Source organism: Rhinoraja longicauda, chromosome 12 (assembly GCF_053455715.1).
Source record: "Rhinoraja longicauda isolate Sanriku21f chromosome 12, sRhiLon1.1, whole genome shotgun sequence".
NCBI classification, from domain to species: domain Eukaryota; kingdom Metazoa; phylum Chordata; class Chondrichthyes; order Rajiformes; family Arhynchobatidae; genus Rhinoraja; species Rhinoraja longicauda.
The window spans coordinates 39,934,347-39,949,435 of record NC_135964.1 but is presented as its reverse complement, the minus strand read 5'-3'; the positions used below and the strand labels follow the sequence as shown (position 1 = coordinate 39,949,435).

Sequence of the window (15,089 nt, the reverse complement as noted above, 5' to 3'; positions counted from 1 at the left end):
TAGTTTGCTGAAGGCCTGCAAAAATGGGAGCATTTTTAAAAGCACCTTGTAGCGCACTGTAATGAGCCGGTAATGTTTGCAGAACACGTGAATCCAGGGTCACAACCATTTGCCCCAGCAGGAACGTATTGTGCTGGAAGGCTTTGTGCTGGAAGGAAACAAGTGTGCATGAAGGATGAAAAATGGTACGACAAAGATCACTGAATTATTAATGTATTGACACTCAACTATGTTTCCTAGTCTGTGATAGCAGAGAAAGTGGTGTTGATTTCTCATAGATCCAGAACCCAGATTCAATTCTACCCTCCAGTGTTTTGTGTGTGTAGAGTTTGCACGTTCTTCCTCAGACAGCTTTGGCGTAACCTAGGTGCTAGTCGTGTGGAGTTTGCAGATGCAGTTGATGTAGTTGGTTGTTTTTAGAATCAAGGCAGAGGTGTCCGACATTTCAGAGAGAATTGTTTGCATGGAGATAAGTGGGAGAATAGGATTTATTATATTGTTCTCGTGAGCCAACAAAGACTCATTTGGCTGAATAACTTCCAAGCCTGTAAAGAAGTATAGATATAATTTGATCTTTTCTAAATATGAATATAATTTACATTACTGGATGTGAGATTAAATATGTTGCATTGATGGAATTATGAATAAATGTAAGTGTTTCAATTTAAATTGCCTTAATGCATCTCACTGGGACTTTGCTTCAGAGAATGAGTCACATCAATGTGAGAGTCCTTTGAGTAATGAAATCTGCCTTTAGTAGACTAGAAAGATTTAGTATTGATGAAGGTGAGATATACCCAGATTGTTTGCTAACTCCAAAGAATATAGATCTATAACGTCACCAATATATTACATTAGGTCATATGGACATAAGTGATAGGAGCAGAATTAGGCCATTTGGCCCATCAAGTCTACTCCACCATTCAATCATGATTAATCTATCTTCCCTCCTAACCCCATTCTCCTGCTTTCTCTCCAAAACCGCTGACATGCATACTCATCAAGAATCTATCTATTTCTGCCTTAAAAATATCCATTGACTTGGCAACGAATTCCACAGATTCACCACGCTCTGACTAAACAAAAATTCCTCCTCAACTTCCTAAAGGGACGTCCTTTAATTCTGAGGCTCTGGCCTCTGGTCCGAGACTCTCCCACTAGTGAAAACATCCTCTCCACATCCACTCTATCCAAGCCTTTCACTGTTTGGTAAGTTTCAATGGGTTACATCCCATGTATCCATATGTTATGATTATTAACTAGTGTGGGAAAAATACCACATTAAAACATTAAGAGAGGTGGGAATTACTATGCACAATGTTACAGTACCACCAGACTGAGTAGACCCCTCAAAACCGAGATACAATAGTTGTCAGTTGAAAATGTAAATTGGCTTTGGTGCTTGATAATCATTGATGACAGACCATTCTTGCCAGACATATATGCTGAGTCCAAACATTATCAGCTATTTCATCTGTGACCTTTGTCTCTGTCGTGTTTAGAAACAATGCTGCTCAATGATGATCCCACGGTCTTTAAGTCTATTTGCAATTCTTTGAATATTAGAATAGTCCACGAGAGTTTAAAATGGACCTTGAACTGAATCCATAGTTGGGCTGAGACATTGCAGATATATTTTGAATCAAATTAGGGGTAAGCAATTACTGCCCTCAATCAACAGAAGACCAATGGATGGCATGGTGGCTCAACTGGTTTAGCTGCTGTTGTAAAGCCCCAGAAACATGGGTACAACCCCGACCTGTGGTCCTGTCCCATGGTTCAATGGTGCTTTATTGTCACGTGTGCACTGCACAATGAAATTCTTTCCATGCCCATGTCCATGCGGAGTTTCCACGCTCACCCTGACACTGTGCAGTTCCCTTTAAGTGTTAGGGTTTCCTCCAATTACATTGCCCCCCCCCCCCCCCCCCCCCCCAGTATTTAGGTGTGTAGTAGAATATGCAGAAAATGGTGGAGAATTAGTGGAGAATAAAATGAGGTTTGTGTAGATGGATGTTTTACGGTCGGCCCAGATTTGGTAGGCCGAACGTCATGTTTTTGCACAGTAAGATTTTATAACAATTCAAATTACTGGGCTTCAATAGCAATGGCATCATCTTTTTTTTTTAACCAATGATCTCAGAGGGTTCTTATTAAACATAAGTTTATCATAGTCCTGTCCTCAGGTGACTAAGACAGCTGCAGAAACTAGGAGCCCTGTGACAGGTGGTTCACATTGACTACTCACCATGGGTCTAGGGTTTAGTTACAATATTACCTCAGAAGCTCAAGGCGATCCAGGATAAACCAATTTAATTAATCCATCTCACGGATTCATTTCCTCCACTGTGGACACAATATGGGCACACTGCACAAACCACTGGATGCTTTATAGCAAGTCAGCATGCTTTCTTTGACAGCAAATTCTTAGACCCTGAATGATCAAGAAGAACGAGGCGATGCATAATGGCGAGCATGTTCTTGTTACTGCCCCACATCTTCCGTGACCTCTAATGCTGCCTGTGAAGTGTGCACATTCACCCTTTATATCTCTACTTTTCCTTCCCCTGAATCTCAGTCTGAAGAAGGGTTGACCCGAAACGACCCGAGGGTGGTGAAGGTGTGGAATTCTCTGCCTCAGAAGGCAGTGGAGGCCAGTTCGTTGGATGCTTTCAAGAGAGAGCTGGATAGAGCTCTTAAGGATAGCGGAGTGAGGGGGTATGGGGAGAAGGCAGGAACGGGGTACTGATTGAGAGTGATCAGCCATGATCGCATTGAATGGCGGTGCTGGCTCGAAGGGCTGAATGGCCTACTCCTGCACCTATTGTCTATTGTCTATTGTCTATTGTCTATTGTCACCTATTCCTTTTCACCAGAGATGCTGCCTGGCCCGCTGAGTTACTCCTGCTTTTTGTGTCTATCATCAGTGACAGGATCGGTCAAAGTCAGTATGGATTTATGAAGGGGAAATCATGCTTGATTAATCTTCTTGAATCTTTTGAGGATGTAACAAGTAGAATGGATAAGGGAGAGCCAGTGGATGTGTATCTGTACTTTCAAAAAGCCTTTGACAAGGTCCCACACAAGAGATTAGTGTGCAAAATCAGAGCACATGGATTTGGGGTTAGGGTACTGGCATGGATAGAGAACTTGTTGGCAGACAGGAAGCAAAGAGTAGGAATTAACGGGTCCTTTTCAGAACGGCAGGCAGTGACTAGTGGGGTGCCGCAAAGCTCGGTGCTGGGACCCCAGTTATTCACAATATATATTAACGATTTAGACAAGGGAATTAAATGTGATCTCCAAGTTTTTGGATGACACAACGTTGGGTGGCAGTGTGAGATGTGAAGAGGATGCTATGAAGCTGCAGGGTGATGTGGAAAGGTTGGGTGAGTGGGCAGATGCTAGGGAAATGCAGCACAATGTGGATAAATGTTTAAGAATAAGGGGTAGGCCATTTAGGACTGAGATGAGGAAAAACTTCTTCACGTTCAAGTTGTGAATATGTGGAATTCTCTGCCACAGTGATGGCCAATTCACTAGATATTTTCAAGAGAGAGTTAGATTTAGAACAGGGCTAAAGGAATCAAGGCTTATGGGGAAAAAGCAGGAACGGGGTACTGATTTTAGATGATCCGGCATGATCATATTGAATTGCGGTGCTGACTCGAAGGGCCGAATGGCCTACTCCTGCACTTATTTTTCTATGTTTCTATGTTTTCCCATGTTGGTCTCCCCCAGTTACTTCCAGTGTCCCAAATAAATGCTAGTTAGTTGGTTAATTTGTTACTGTAATCCCTCTCGGGTGCAGGTGGATGGGAGGAAAATCCAAAGGAAATTGATGGGCATGTAAGACAAAATGGGTTACAGGGAAATAAGTGGGAAAATTAGACAAGTGGGAATCTTCTGTGGGACAGCATAGCCTTCACAGACTGAATGCCTCCTTTATTTACTTTAGACTTTACTTTAAAGATATAGCATGGAAACAGGCCCTTCGGCCCACCGAGTCCACACCGACGACCATTTACTCCGTACACTAACACTATCCTACATACCAGGGACAATTTACAATTTTACCAAAGCCAATTAACCAACAAACATGTACGTCTTTGGAGTGCGGGAGGAAACCGGAGCACTTGGAAAAAAAACCATGTGACCATAGGGAAAACGTACAAACTCCATACAGACAGCACCCGTAGTCAGGATGGAGCCCGGGTCTCTGGAGCTGTAAGGCAGCAACTCTACTGCTGCACCACTGTGCCGCACCTTTTTTTTCTGTATTAATTAGAATATTAACAGGAGGTTGCGGGAAAATATGAGAAGCCCAAGGGAACACTGTCACGCAAAATTCAACCCCTGGTCTGACACTATCCTAACCAGATATATATGTGGCTGAGTTGAAATTCTGGAAATACTTAACTGATACTGCGTGGGGGGGAGTATGATCAACACAAGGTGTATGCTTCTGCTTCTTCAAGGGGATGATCAGTTGTCACTTGTTTAGGACAGCAGGGGCAGTATGCTAACTATGACCTTGTCGGCAGTGACCTTGACAAAAACAAGATCGAGATCTATGGTAAGTATATTTCCTCCCACTGGCATAGAAAATCAGACATGTAGTTCATGATTTTGTAGGTGCATTGCGATTGAATTATAACTAACTATTCATATTCATAAGTGGTAGGAGCAGAATTATGCCATTCGGCCCATCAAGTCTACTCCGCCATTCAATCATGGTTGATCTACAGTACCTTTCCCTCTAAACCCCATTCTCCTGCCTTCTCCCCATTACCCCTGACACGCGTACTAGTCAAAAGATCTATCTATCTCTGCCTTAAAAATATCCACTGACTTGGCCTCCACAGCCTTCTGTGGCAGTCCAGCTGACTGAAGAAACTCCTCCTCAGCAACTTCCTAAAGCTACGTCCTCTTATTCTGAGGCAATGACCTCTGCTCCTGGACACATCATCTCCACATTCACTCTATCCAGGCATTTCGCTGTTCGGTATGTTTCAATCATAAATAAAATCATTCAATAAAATGAGAAGACCATGTATTGTTTTTCATGTAATGCTGCTCAATAGTCAAAGTGCTCTGATCACTTCAAACATCATTCAGTGCATATATAATACCAGTGCTGCCTTACTCTGGCAAATGGATGCACCTACACAACTTGATTGTGGTCCCCTGCAACCTGTTTCTCTCGCGGTTCACAGACTCGCCAGCCGCCTGCCACTTTTGCAGGCTGGAAGTGTCTGTGTACGACGTGTATATGGAGTGTGTGAGTCTGTGTACCACGTGTATATGGAGTGTGTGAGGTTGCAGCCCCTGTTCCAATATCTAAAGGGGCTGCTTCTTGCCTTCTGGTTGCATTTCTCACCCACCATCCTCATCTTTGGACACCCTGTGCGTAGGGGAGAGGGTCGGGCTGAAGATGTCCTGGTTGGGTTGCTCCTGGGCCTGGCCAAGCTGGCCATCCATGAGTCACAGCGCCAGGCGGAAGAGGGCTCTGCCTGAGCCGGCTGCCTGCTCCTTTTCCGGGGTTACGTCCGCGCCCGGGTGGGGTTAGAGAGGGACTACGCGCTGTCCACGGGCACCCTGGGGGATTTCCAGGACCACTGGGCACCGCGGGGGGTTGAATGCATCCTTGACAAGGAGTGTAAGATAGTTGTATAACAGTTTATTGTTTGTCTTGTATTATGGTGGCAGGTTCTGTTTAGGTTTTATTGTATAGTATACTATATTATTTTAATATTTGAATACATATTTTTGAATAATATATTTAAAAAAAACTTTATTGTGGATTCCATTTCAGTACACAATGCTAGGTTCAGTTATTGAAACAATGGGACAGATTTCTGATCATTATTCAAGTGAGCTTATATATTTCATCGGATGCCAATCCCATTAATTAAAAAATGAGATTGCAAAGTGCAGGGAATGGTGATATTTCCATTGTCCTGCTGCCCCTGTCCTTTTTAGGTGGTAAAGGTCACCAGTAGCCTGAGCAAGTGACTGCGGTGTGTTTTGTAGATGGTACACTCTCCATTGTATATCGGTGGAGGGGACAACTCTTTATGGCAGTGCATGGCGTGTCAGTCTAGTTGGCTGCTATGTCCAGCACAATGCTGAGTTTCCTCAGCCATGTTAAAACTGGATGTATTCGGGCAAGTGGTGGATATTCAGTCATGTTCCTAACTTTTGCATTGCAGATGGTGTAAAGGCTTAGGAATGAAGGTGAAACATTCATTATGTGATTGCTGCATAACATGTGACCCAGTCTTGTCTCCACAGTACTTATGTGATCATCTCATTTAGTCAATAGTGCCTCCATAGGGCGGCACGGTAGCGCAGCGGTAGAGTTGCTGCTTTACAGCGAATGCAGCGCCGGAGACTCAGGTTCGATCCTGACTATGGGTGCTGCACTGTAAGGAGTTTGTACGTTTTCCCCGTGACCTGCGTGGGTTTTCTCCGAGATCTTCGGTTTCCTCCCACACTCCAAAGACGTACGGGTATGTAGGTTAATTGGCTGGGTAAATGTAAAAATTGTCCCTAGTGGGTGTAGGATAGTGTTAATGTGCAGGGATCGCTGGGCGGCACGGACTTGGTGGGCCGAAAAGGCCTGTTTCCGGCTGTATATATATGATATGATATGATATGACCTCCAACATACTGCTAGTGGGAACCGCAAAACATCACCCGTCCTTTTTCTCCAGAGATGCTGCCTGACTCACGAAGTTACTCCAGCACTTTGTGTCCATCTGCTGGTGGGAGACTGGGCAATGATAATCACATTGAGTGTTACAACTAGATGGATAGACTCTCTCCTGCTGGCTTTCAACAGGCTTTCTCTGGGTTACCTGCTGTGCCTCAATGGAAATGGTACATTGGAAGATATGAAATGCCCTCAGTAAACCCATTTGCAAGGTTCTCAGTCTGTATTCATTGGGAGGTGCTGGTAGTTCCATTGGGCTCTGGCCAGAATCACAGCAGGAGAAGGGGGCGTGGTGGCACAGAGGTACAGTTGCTGCCTTAGAGCGCCAGAGACCCGGGTTCGATCCTGACTATGGGTGCTCTCTGTATGGAGTTTGTACATTCTCCCTGTGACCCCGTGGGCTTCCACCAAAAGCTCCAGTTTCCTTCCACACTCCAAAGGTGAACAGGTTTGTAGGTTAATTGGCTTCGGTAAAATTGTAAATTGTCCCTAGTGTGTAGGATAATGCTAGTGTACGGAGTGAATGCTGGTCGGCACGGACTCGATGGGGCAAAGGTCCTATATCCACGCTATATCTCTAAAGTCTAGGAGGGCACATGTAAAGTTTGAAGATCATTGTGTCCATTCAGTTCCACGGTGCTCACTAATCCGTGTGCGTACTCAGTTCCTTAGTCCACTCACCTACATGCCATCGAGAAAGCCATTTTGTAGAACTGGAAATTATAGGAATCATTAAGTTCTCATAAACAAGCTGTTTGCCCTATACACATCTTGCAGGATCATATGACTTGCAAGTTAAGTGCAGCTACGTTAGTTAGCTATAATGTCATCTGCCATCCTTTCATTTTGCAAATACCAATGAGATAGCATTGTTAACATTAACCAATTATTTGCATGTTTTTACGAGAGGAAAAATATTCAATAATATTTGAAATAGATTCAATAAAAATTGTCTGACTGCCGATGCACTGGCACTGGGAGAAGAATCAGGCAGAAATATCCTCCCCCATCTGTCTCCATGGCTGTGTGCCTGGTTTTGCGGCTGGTGACCATTTAGGTGTATGTAATTGGGTGTGAAATGGAAAAGTGAGACAATGCATAGCACTGCTACCGACCGTCTCTGCAATGTTCCTTTGTGAGAGCCTGGAAAAGCTCCGTGACACAAAAGTCGCACGCACAATCTTCAGTAGGAAAGGTCGCCACGGTCGCTGTTCCTGTGACGCTGAATGTGCATTTGTCATCTTTTGTGTCCGAGTGGGTGACCTTGGTGTGTTGTGTCCTGTGATTGTAGTGTCTCTCAGCTAATCTGTCATTTGAGGCTATCTTCTTCTGGTCTTCCAGCCACACACTTCTGTGTCCATTGTTGGCCATTCCACTGGTGCTGTGAAGAAAAATGCTCGCACCATCCAATGTTGCTTTGTTGTGCCCTTGCCCTTCTCCCCTCACTTACTTTCATATTTAGTTTAGTTTAGTTTAGAGATACAGCACGGAAGCCCACCGCGTCCGGGCTGACCGGCGATCCTGCACACTAACACTATCCTACACGCACTGGGGACAATTTACAATTTAACCAAGCCAATGAACCTATAAACCTGTACTTTTTTGGAATGTGGGAGGAAACCGGGGCTCCCGGGAAACAGCCACGCAGGTCACGGGGAGAGCGTACAAACTCCATACAGACGGCACCCGTAGTCAGGATCAAACCCTGGTGTCTGGCGCTCCACCACTGCACCACTGTGCCAACCTCACTGGCATACCCTATTCCTATACACAGCATGAAAGAAAACTTACATCTTCCTTATGTAGACCTTTCTCTGTGATTCTCAGGCCCTTAATTACCAGTTCTCTTTTTTAATGGCTCCTCGTGGACCCATCTCAAGCTGCAAAGAAAATATAAATGAATGGTGATAATAGGAGAAAGTTATCTAATGCTTTTTCAATCACATTTTATGCACACACACACACACAAAAGGTCCTCTCAAACTCTATCCCCCTCTCCGCATTCTGCCAGTTACTGAAAGGAAAAAGAACCCAATTAATTTATTTCTTATACCCTGGAGTTTCAGGTATTTGTGACAGAATTTTTTGATAATGCTTTGTTCATTGTTCTCGATCCAAAGCCTCTGTAAGCTACCAGAATAGGAATACTTATTTTTCTTTCAAAGTTGAAAGCCTCTGCAGCACATCCAGCTATTTTAATTACAAAGATAATTACTTTGTGATTGCCGCCCTTGTATTTACGGCAATTATCTGCAGCGCACCAATTTCTGAAATGCTCTCTTAAAGTCTTCATTGAAGATTGTATAAATAAGGGGATTGATTAAAGAATTAAGGTAACCTAACCATGTCAGGAAGTCAGATATCTCCAGCGAGACATTGCACGATTCGCAGACGTTCACAATAACCTCTTTTAAAAAGAACGGCAGCCAGCATATCACGAAGGCCCCCAGAATCAGGCCTAAAGTGGTGGCCGCTTTCCTTTCTCTGGTGCCCGAAATCTTCAACCTCTTCTGCGTTTTGTCCTGTTGGCAACTGGGGTTGAAGCCCCTGGCCGCGTTGTGGACGTTCTCCCCCTCTTCCGTCGGCGAAGGGTCCGAGGTGGACTTTTCGGAAATGCACACAGTGGAAGTGGTCCTGGGCGGCTTGGCGGCGATGATGGACATCCGATCGTTGACGTCCTCGTTGACGCGCCTGCTCAGGCTCCGCTTGTAGTAGAGCGTTTTGGCCGCCCGATATATTTTGTAGTACAGGATGAGGATCAGAGCCAAAGGGATGTAAAATGCTCCGAATGTGGAATAGATTGTGTAGAGAAGATGCTCGTGCTTAATAAGACACTCGTCATCCTTGTTATTCCCTTGACTCCTCCAAAACAAAGGAGGCAGTGATATAAAGATGGATATGACCCACACGATGGTGATCATTATTCCAGCCCGTTTAGGTGTCCTTTTCTGTGCATATTCCACGGCATTTGTTATGGCCCGATATCTGTCCAGGGCAATTGCAGCCAGATGAAGGATAGAGCATGTGCAACAGGTAATGTCTACACTTAACCAGATGTTGCAGACAACTTGACCCATAACCCATGTCTCCTTTACAGTGTAGATGATACTGAAAGGCATTACAAGGACGGCAACGAGTAAGTCCGTAACAGCAAGGGAACATATTAGGTAATTTGCTGGGTGGTGGAGCTTCCTTGTTACGATTATTGCAGTTATCACCAGGGAATTAATGATCGTGGTCAAGGTGGTGAGGACGGAGAGTGAAAGTGATATCATCACCTTTGATGTTTTCCCCGTCGCCAGTTCTTCCAAACTAAAGTTTGAGAACGTCTCATTTTCCAAATCCATTTTGATCCCTTGGACGAGAAGTTCCTATGGTATTTAAACAATCTGAAAAAGAAAGCACAGTACCATTTGTGAAGATAAGTGTTTAAAATATCACGGTTTCGTTGGTTTAGGGATTAAAGTTGTAACAAACAATCTTCAAGGTCCTAAACTGTGATATTGTGAGAAACAGGATGATTAAACCACCAGAAACAGGATACTGGAACAACCACTCTACCAAGGACAGGGCTATTAAACTGTCAGGGGTAGAGATAGGCTGGATGATTGAACTACCACCGAGTTCGTTGGAGCACTGAGAGTGTGGTACGGGGATAGAGGCAGGCTGGACAAAGGGCCATAAATTTAGGAGAGTGTCTAAGCAGCAGGGATGGGTTGAAATGGGTTGTGAAGGTAACTAAGGGTCATGTGGATAACTACTGCGCTTGCTCAACGAGGTAAATGAATATTGCAAATACGCCCCTGATTGGGGAACTGCCAATTACCATGCACATACAATGTATGATCTGGGGGGGGGTACCTGGGGGCGGTACAGAAGATTGTGCACCTCAGCGCTCTGATTGGAAGGAGCCCAAAGGGGAGGAGGATTCAGCAGAAGGGAGGGAGATTCAACGAAGTTGTACTGTATAAAGAGAAGGCACTGTCTTTGTCTCGGTATGTCTCGGTTTGGAGAGGCACCCGGTTCTGCAGACTCGTGAATACATTTCTTGTTTCCACGACTTTGTCTCTGGCATCGTGATTGTGAGCACTCACATTTACATCTCACAATATGATCCATAATTCTGCAACGGCACTTGATGGGAAACCAGGACATACATCCCCTTGCACTCCAAGGGATAGAGTCTGAGCCTGCTCAACCTCTCCCCTGCAGCTCAGGCCCTCGAGTCCAGGCAATATCCTCGTAAATCTTCCCTGCGCCCGTTCTAGCATCTGTGAACATCTGGAGAAAAGCTCACCTTTTCCAAACTTCATTTGGAAACACAAACATTCTGAAAGACTACAAAATAGCACAGTTTTTTAAATATAATTTTTTGCACTTTGTACCTAAATGACACATTTCACTGATGGTGGAGCATGGGAAAGAGCAGACAAATTGAGTTGAGGTGCAGAAACAGCCATATTATGGCGAGTCCGGAAACTTGTTCTTTGTTGAAGAAGTTTATTGCGACAGCAATATTCGATTACAAAGTTTCTTTAACAAGATAACGGACAACCATTAAAACTCACTGTCTTCTTCGAAGACGTCTCCTAACTAACTCTTTTCGGGCGCCAAAAGCGCACATGACAACCTTGTCCAATCAGCGATGTCGCTCTCTAGACCAATCCCTCGGTCGCGCCCACACGTGACCTTGCTGGCCATTCTGAGGGTTCGACGACTAGGACCACTCTCTATGGTCGCTACATGACCCCCCCCAGAACCCGAGGTACGGAACCTAGCAGGGAGCCGGATTTCGCGACCAGCACGAGTAAGGAGAGGGGCAGCCTGAACCACAGGAGCAGGGGATTCTGGACTTGGTGGAACTGCCGGAGCGGGGGGTCCTGGACTGATCGGAACTGCCGGAGGCCGGCCTCTCCTAGGTGGTTGGCCGACCAGGACTGGGTGGTCTGGATCTAAATGCGCAGGTTTAAGCCTGGACACCGAGACGAGCTCACTCCTGCCACCCACGTCTAAGGTGAAGGTGACCGTCCCCTTACGCAAAACCCGGAACGGCCCTTCATAGACCCTCTGCAACGGGGCGCGATGGGCATCCTTGCGCAAAAATACAAACTCACAGTCCTTCAGGGCAGGCGGTTCGTGGACCATGGAACACCCATGACGTGAAGTCGGAACTGGGGCCAGGGAACCCACACGTGCCCGGAGCGATGCTAAGACTGATGGGACTGGAGGCAGCTGGCCGGAGGGGTCCGGAAGCAAATCCCCGGGCACTCTAAGTGGCGAGCCATATACTAGCTCCGCGGACGAAGCACCGAGATCCTGCTTAGGAGCAGTCCGAATGCCCAGAAGGACCCAGGGGAGTTGGTCCACCCAATCCGGGCCTTCTAGCCTCGCACTGAGGGCCGCCTTGAGTTGACGGTGGAACCTCTCCACAAGCCCATTTGCCTGGGGGTGGTATGCTGTAGTGTGTTGTAACCGGGAACCGTACAGCTCGGCTAGCGTGGTCCAGAGGGACGAAGTGAACTGCGGCCCCCTGTCGGTGGTAATAACCGCCGGAACCCCGAAACGTGCTACCCAATGGAGGGCCAAAGTCCAGGCACAAGAGGCAGCAGAGGTATTGGACAATGGGAAAGCCTCTGGCCACCGGGTGAACCTATCCACCACCGTGAGGAGATGGGTGTAGCCCCGGGAGGAAGGCAAGGGCCCGACTAAATCCACGTGAATGTGGAAAAAACGGACCGCTGGGACCTCAAACTCCTGTACCGGGGGCTGGACATGGCGTTGGACTTTAGCGGTCTGGCAGGGAATGCAGGAACGGGCCCAAACAGCTACCTGTTTACGCAGGCCATGCCAGACAAACCGAGCAGCTACTAAAGCAGAGGTGGAGCGGATGGACGGGTGCGCCAGCCCGTGAATAGCATCGAAAACCCGGCGCTGAAGGGTGGGCGGCACCACCGGCCTGGGACGGGGAAGGGAAACATCACACCAGACTTTTATGCCTTCCGACCCGCAGGCTACCTGAGCCAACTTCAACCCCGAAGTAGTGGACTGGTATGCCGAGGCGGTATCCGCCAGAAGTTGTGCTTCCGCAAGCTCCTGGGGATCCACCTCGCAGTCCACCGCCGAAACGGGGGAAAAAGCAGGCCGAGACAGGGCGTCAGCAATGGCATTAAGCTTACCCGCGATATGATGGACATGGTGGTAAATTCGGAGATGGCAGTCAGGTGCCGCTGCTGGCGGGCCGACCATGGGTCGGACAATTTGAAAAATGCAAAAGTTAATGGTTTATGGTCCGTAAAGGCCACAAATGGGCGGCCTTCAAGGAAATACCTGAAATGACGAACAGCTAAATAGAGGCCCACGGGCCAACGGCGAGGCCCACGGGCTGTCAGACTGACGGACAATTCCCATTTCCTCCATCTTCCTAAATTCCGCCCGCGCCACCACCAGTTTGTCGGGCGGTAGCCTCCGGGCCCGAGCGAAAACGGGAGGGCCCTCGGTGCGGATGTGGTGGACCACGCCGTGCTTGGTCGAAGGGGTGTCAAAACGCTGGATGAGCAGCTCTGGAAACTCCACCAGGACCTCAGCATACGAGTCAGGGGCCGCGACGACGGCCTGGACAGTAGGGCTGGGTGGGGAGGCGATTGTCGGAGCGACGGGCTCCTCGTTGGCGGAGGGTCGGAGGTCGTTACCGCGGACATCGGGGACCAGTGAAAAGGCCCAGAGAAAATCTGTGCCTAGGATCGCTTGTCTGACGTCTGCTATAATGAATGGCCATTCGTACGTGCGGAGGCCTAAAACAAGTGACATCTTCCGCGTACCGAACGTGCGGATGGGGCTGCCATTAACCGCTATGAGGGTAGGACCTGTCTTACCCGATCTGGTCTCAAGGTCGGTCGGCGGCACTATACTGACAATGGCTCCCGTGTCCACCAAAAATTCTGTGTCCGTGAATCGATCTCGGACGTAGAGGCGTCAGTTCTGGCCAATCGCAACTGCCCCTATGTACGATCGGCCGAGGCATTTCCCGCGAAAGTACAAGGTGAGCGGCAGTTGCGGGATTCTCCACCCCATCGTAGATGGTAGTAGCACCAGCCGCGCTTGTGCGGATCCTTTTGGCGGGCTTTTGGAGGACTGGCGGGAGACGCGGCGCCATCTTGATGTCGCTGTGGCGTGGTCACTGATGTCGAGACCTTGTTGATCGAACCGCTTCCTTTTGATTTGGACGCCATGAGCGCATCCGCTTTTTCTGCATATGCCTCGGGGTCCTTAAAAGAACAATCCGTGAGCATAAGTCTGACATCTTCGGGAAGCTTCTCTCGGAATGCCTGCTCGAACATGAGGCAATCCGTATGTTCACCGGCTAGCATCATCATCTCGGCCATGAGAACGGACGGCAGCCGATCTCCGAGATCCGGTAGGTGCAGAAGTTTTTTAGCTCGGTCATGCCTATGGAACCCGAAGGTTCGTAGTAACAGTGCTTTCATGGCCTCGTACTTGTCTTCCGCAGGAGGGTTGACGATGAACCGCATCACGCGTGTGGTCGTCTCGGGCGACAGAGCACTGACGAGGTAGTAGTATTTCGTGGCATCTGTCGATATGTTTCTTAAATGAAATTGGGCTTCGGCGTGGACAAACCAAGATTGCGGTTGATGTGTCCAAAACGACGGAAGGTGAACGCTGACTGCGCTTAGCTCCGGTGTGCCAGGCGCAGCAGTCAACAACGGGGTGTCGTGTTCGCTCTTGGTCGGTGATCGCCCAGATCACGTCGGGATCACCAATATGGCGAGTCCGGAAACTTGTTCTTTGTTGAAGAAGTTTATTGCGACAGCAATATTCGATTACAAAGTTTCTTTAACAAGATAACGGACAACCATTAAAACTCACTGTCTTCTTCGAAGACGTCTCCTAACTAACTCTTTTCGGGCGCCAAAAGCGCACATGACAACCTTGTCCAATCAGCGATGTCGCTCTCTAGACCAATCCCTACGGTCGCGCCCACACGTGACCTTGCTGACCAATCTGAGGGTTCGACGACTAGGACCACTCTCTATGGTCGCTACAATATCTTATTAAATAATAAAGCAAGCTTGGTGGGTCATAAGGCATAAGGCATAACTCTTACATTGTTACATTACATTCAAGTTTTCTGAAGTAGGTTGATCGAAGTCTTGGCCCAGATTTCCGTAAGAAATGTTAGTAATTCCATATGCAATGCCCAGCATTTCCCCAGGTAACCATCAGAGTTTGCCACTTTGGCATGAACATGAACCGTTAAACTTCCTAAAGGATCTTTGCCATCATTTTCATGGACACCAGCGACAAAGCAACAGATTCAGTCTCCCACCATTTCACTAGGAAATCTGCCCTACTCAGG

General features: G+C 47.3%; 1 protein-coding gene across 4 annotated transcripts in view; it reads right to left on the bottom strand.

Annotated features, from left to right (window-relative positions):
• Window positions 1–1,947: 1,947 nt before the first annotated feature.
• htr1fa (5-hydroxytryptamine (serotonin) receptor 1Fa) overlaps window positions 1,948–15,089 on the bottom strand; it is a 127,501-nt gene continuing 114,359 nt past the window's right edge. For all 4 annotated transcript variants that reach the window (XM_078409600.1, XM_078409601.1, XM_078409598.1 and 1 more), the window contains exon 3: window positions 1,948–10,104. In XM_078409600.1, coding sequence (XP_078265726.1) covers window positions 8,962–10,062 — 1,101 coding nt within the window. In that variant the 5' untranslated portion in view covers window positions 10,063–10,104 and the 3' untranslated portion in view covers window positions 1,948–8,961. The remainder of the gene's footprint in view (window positions 10,105–15,089) is intronic.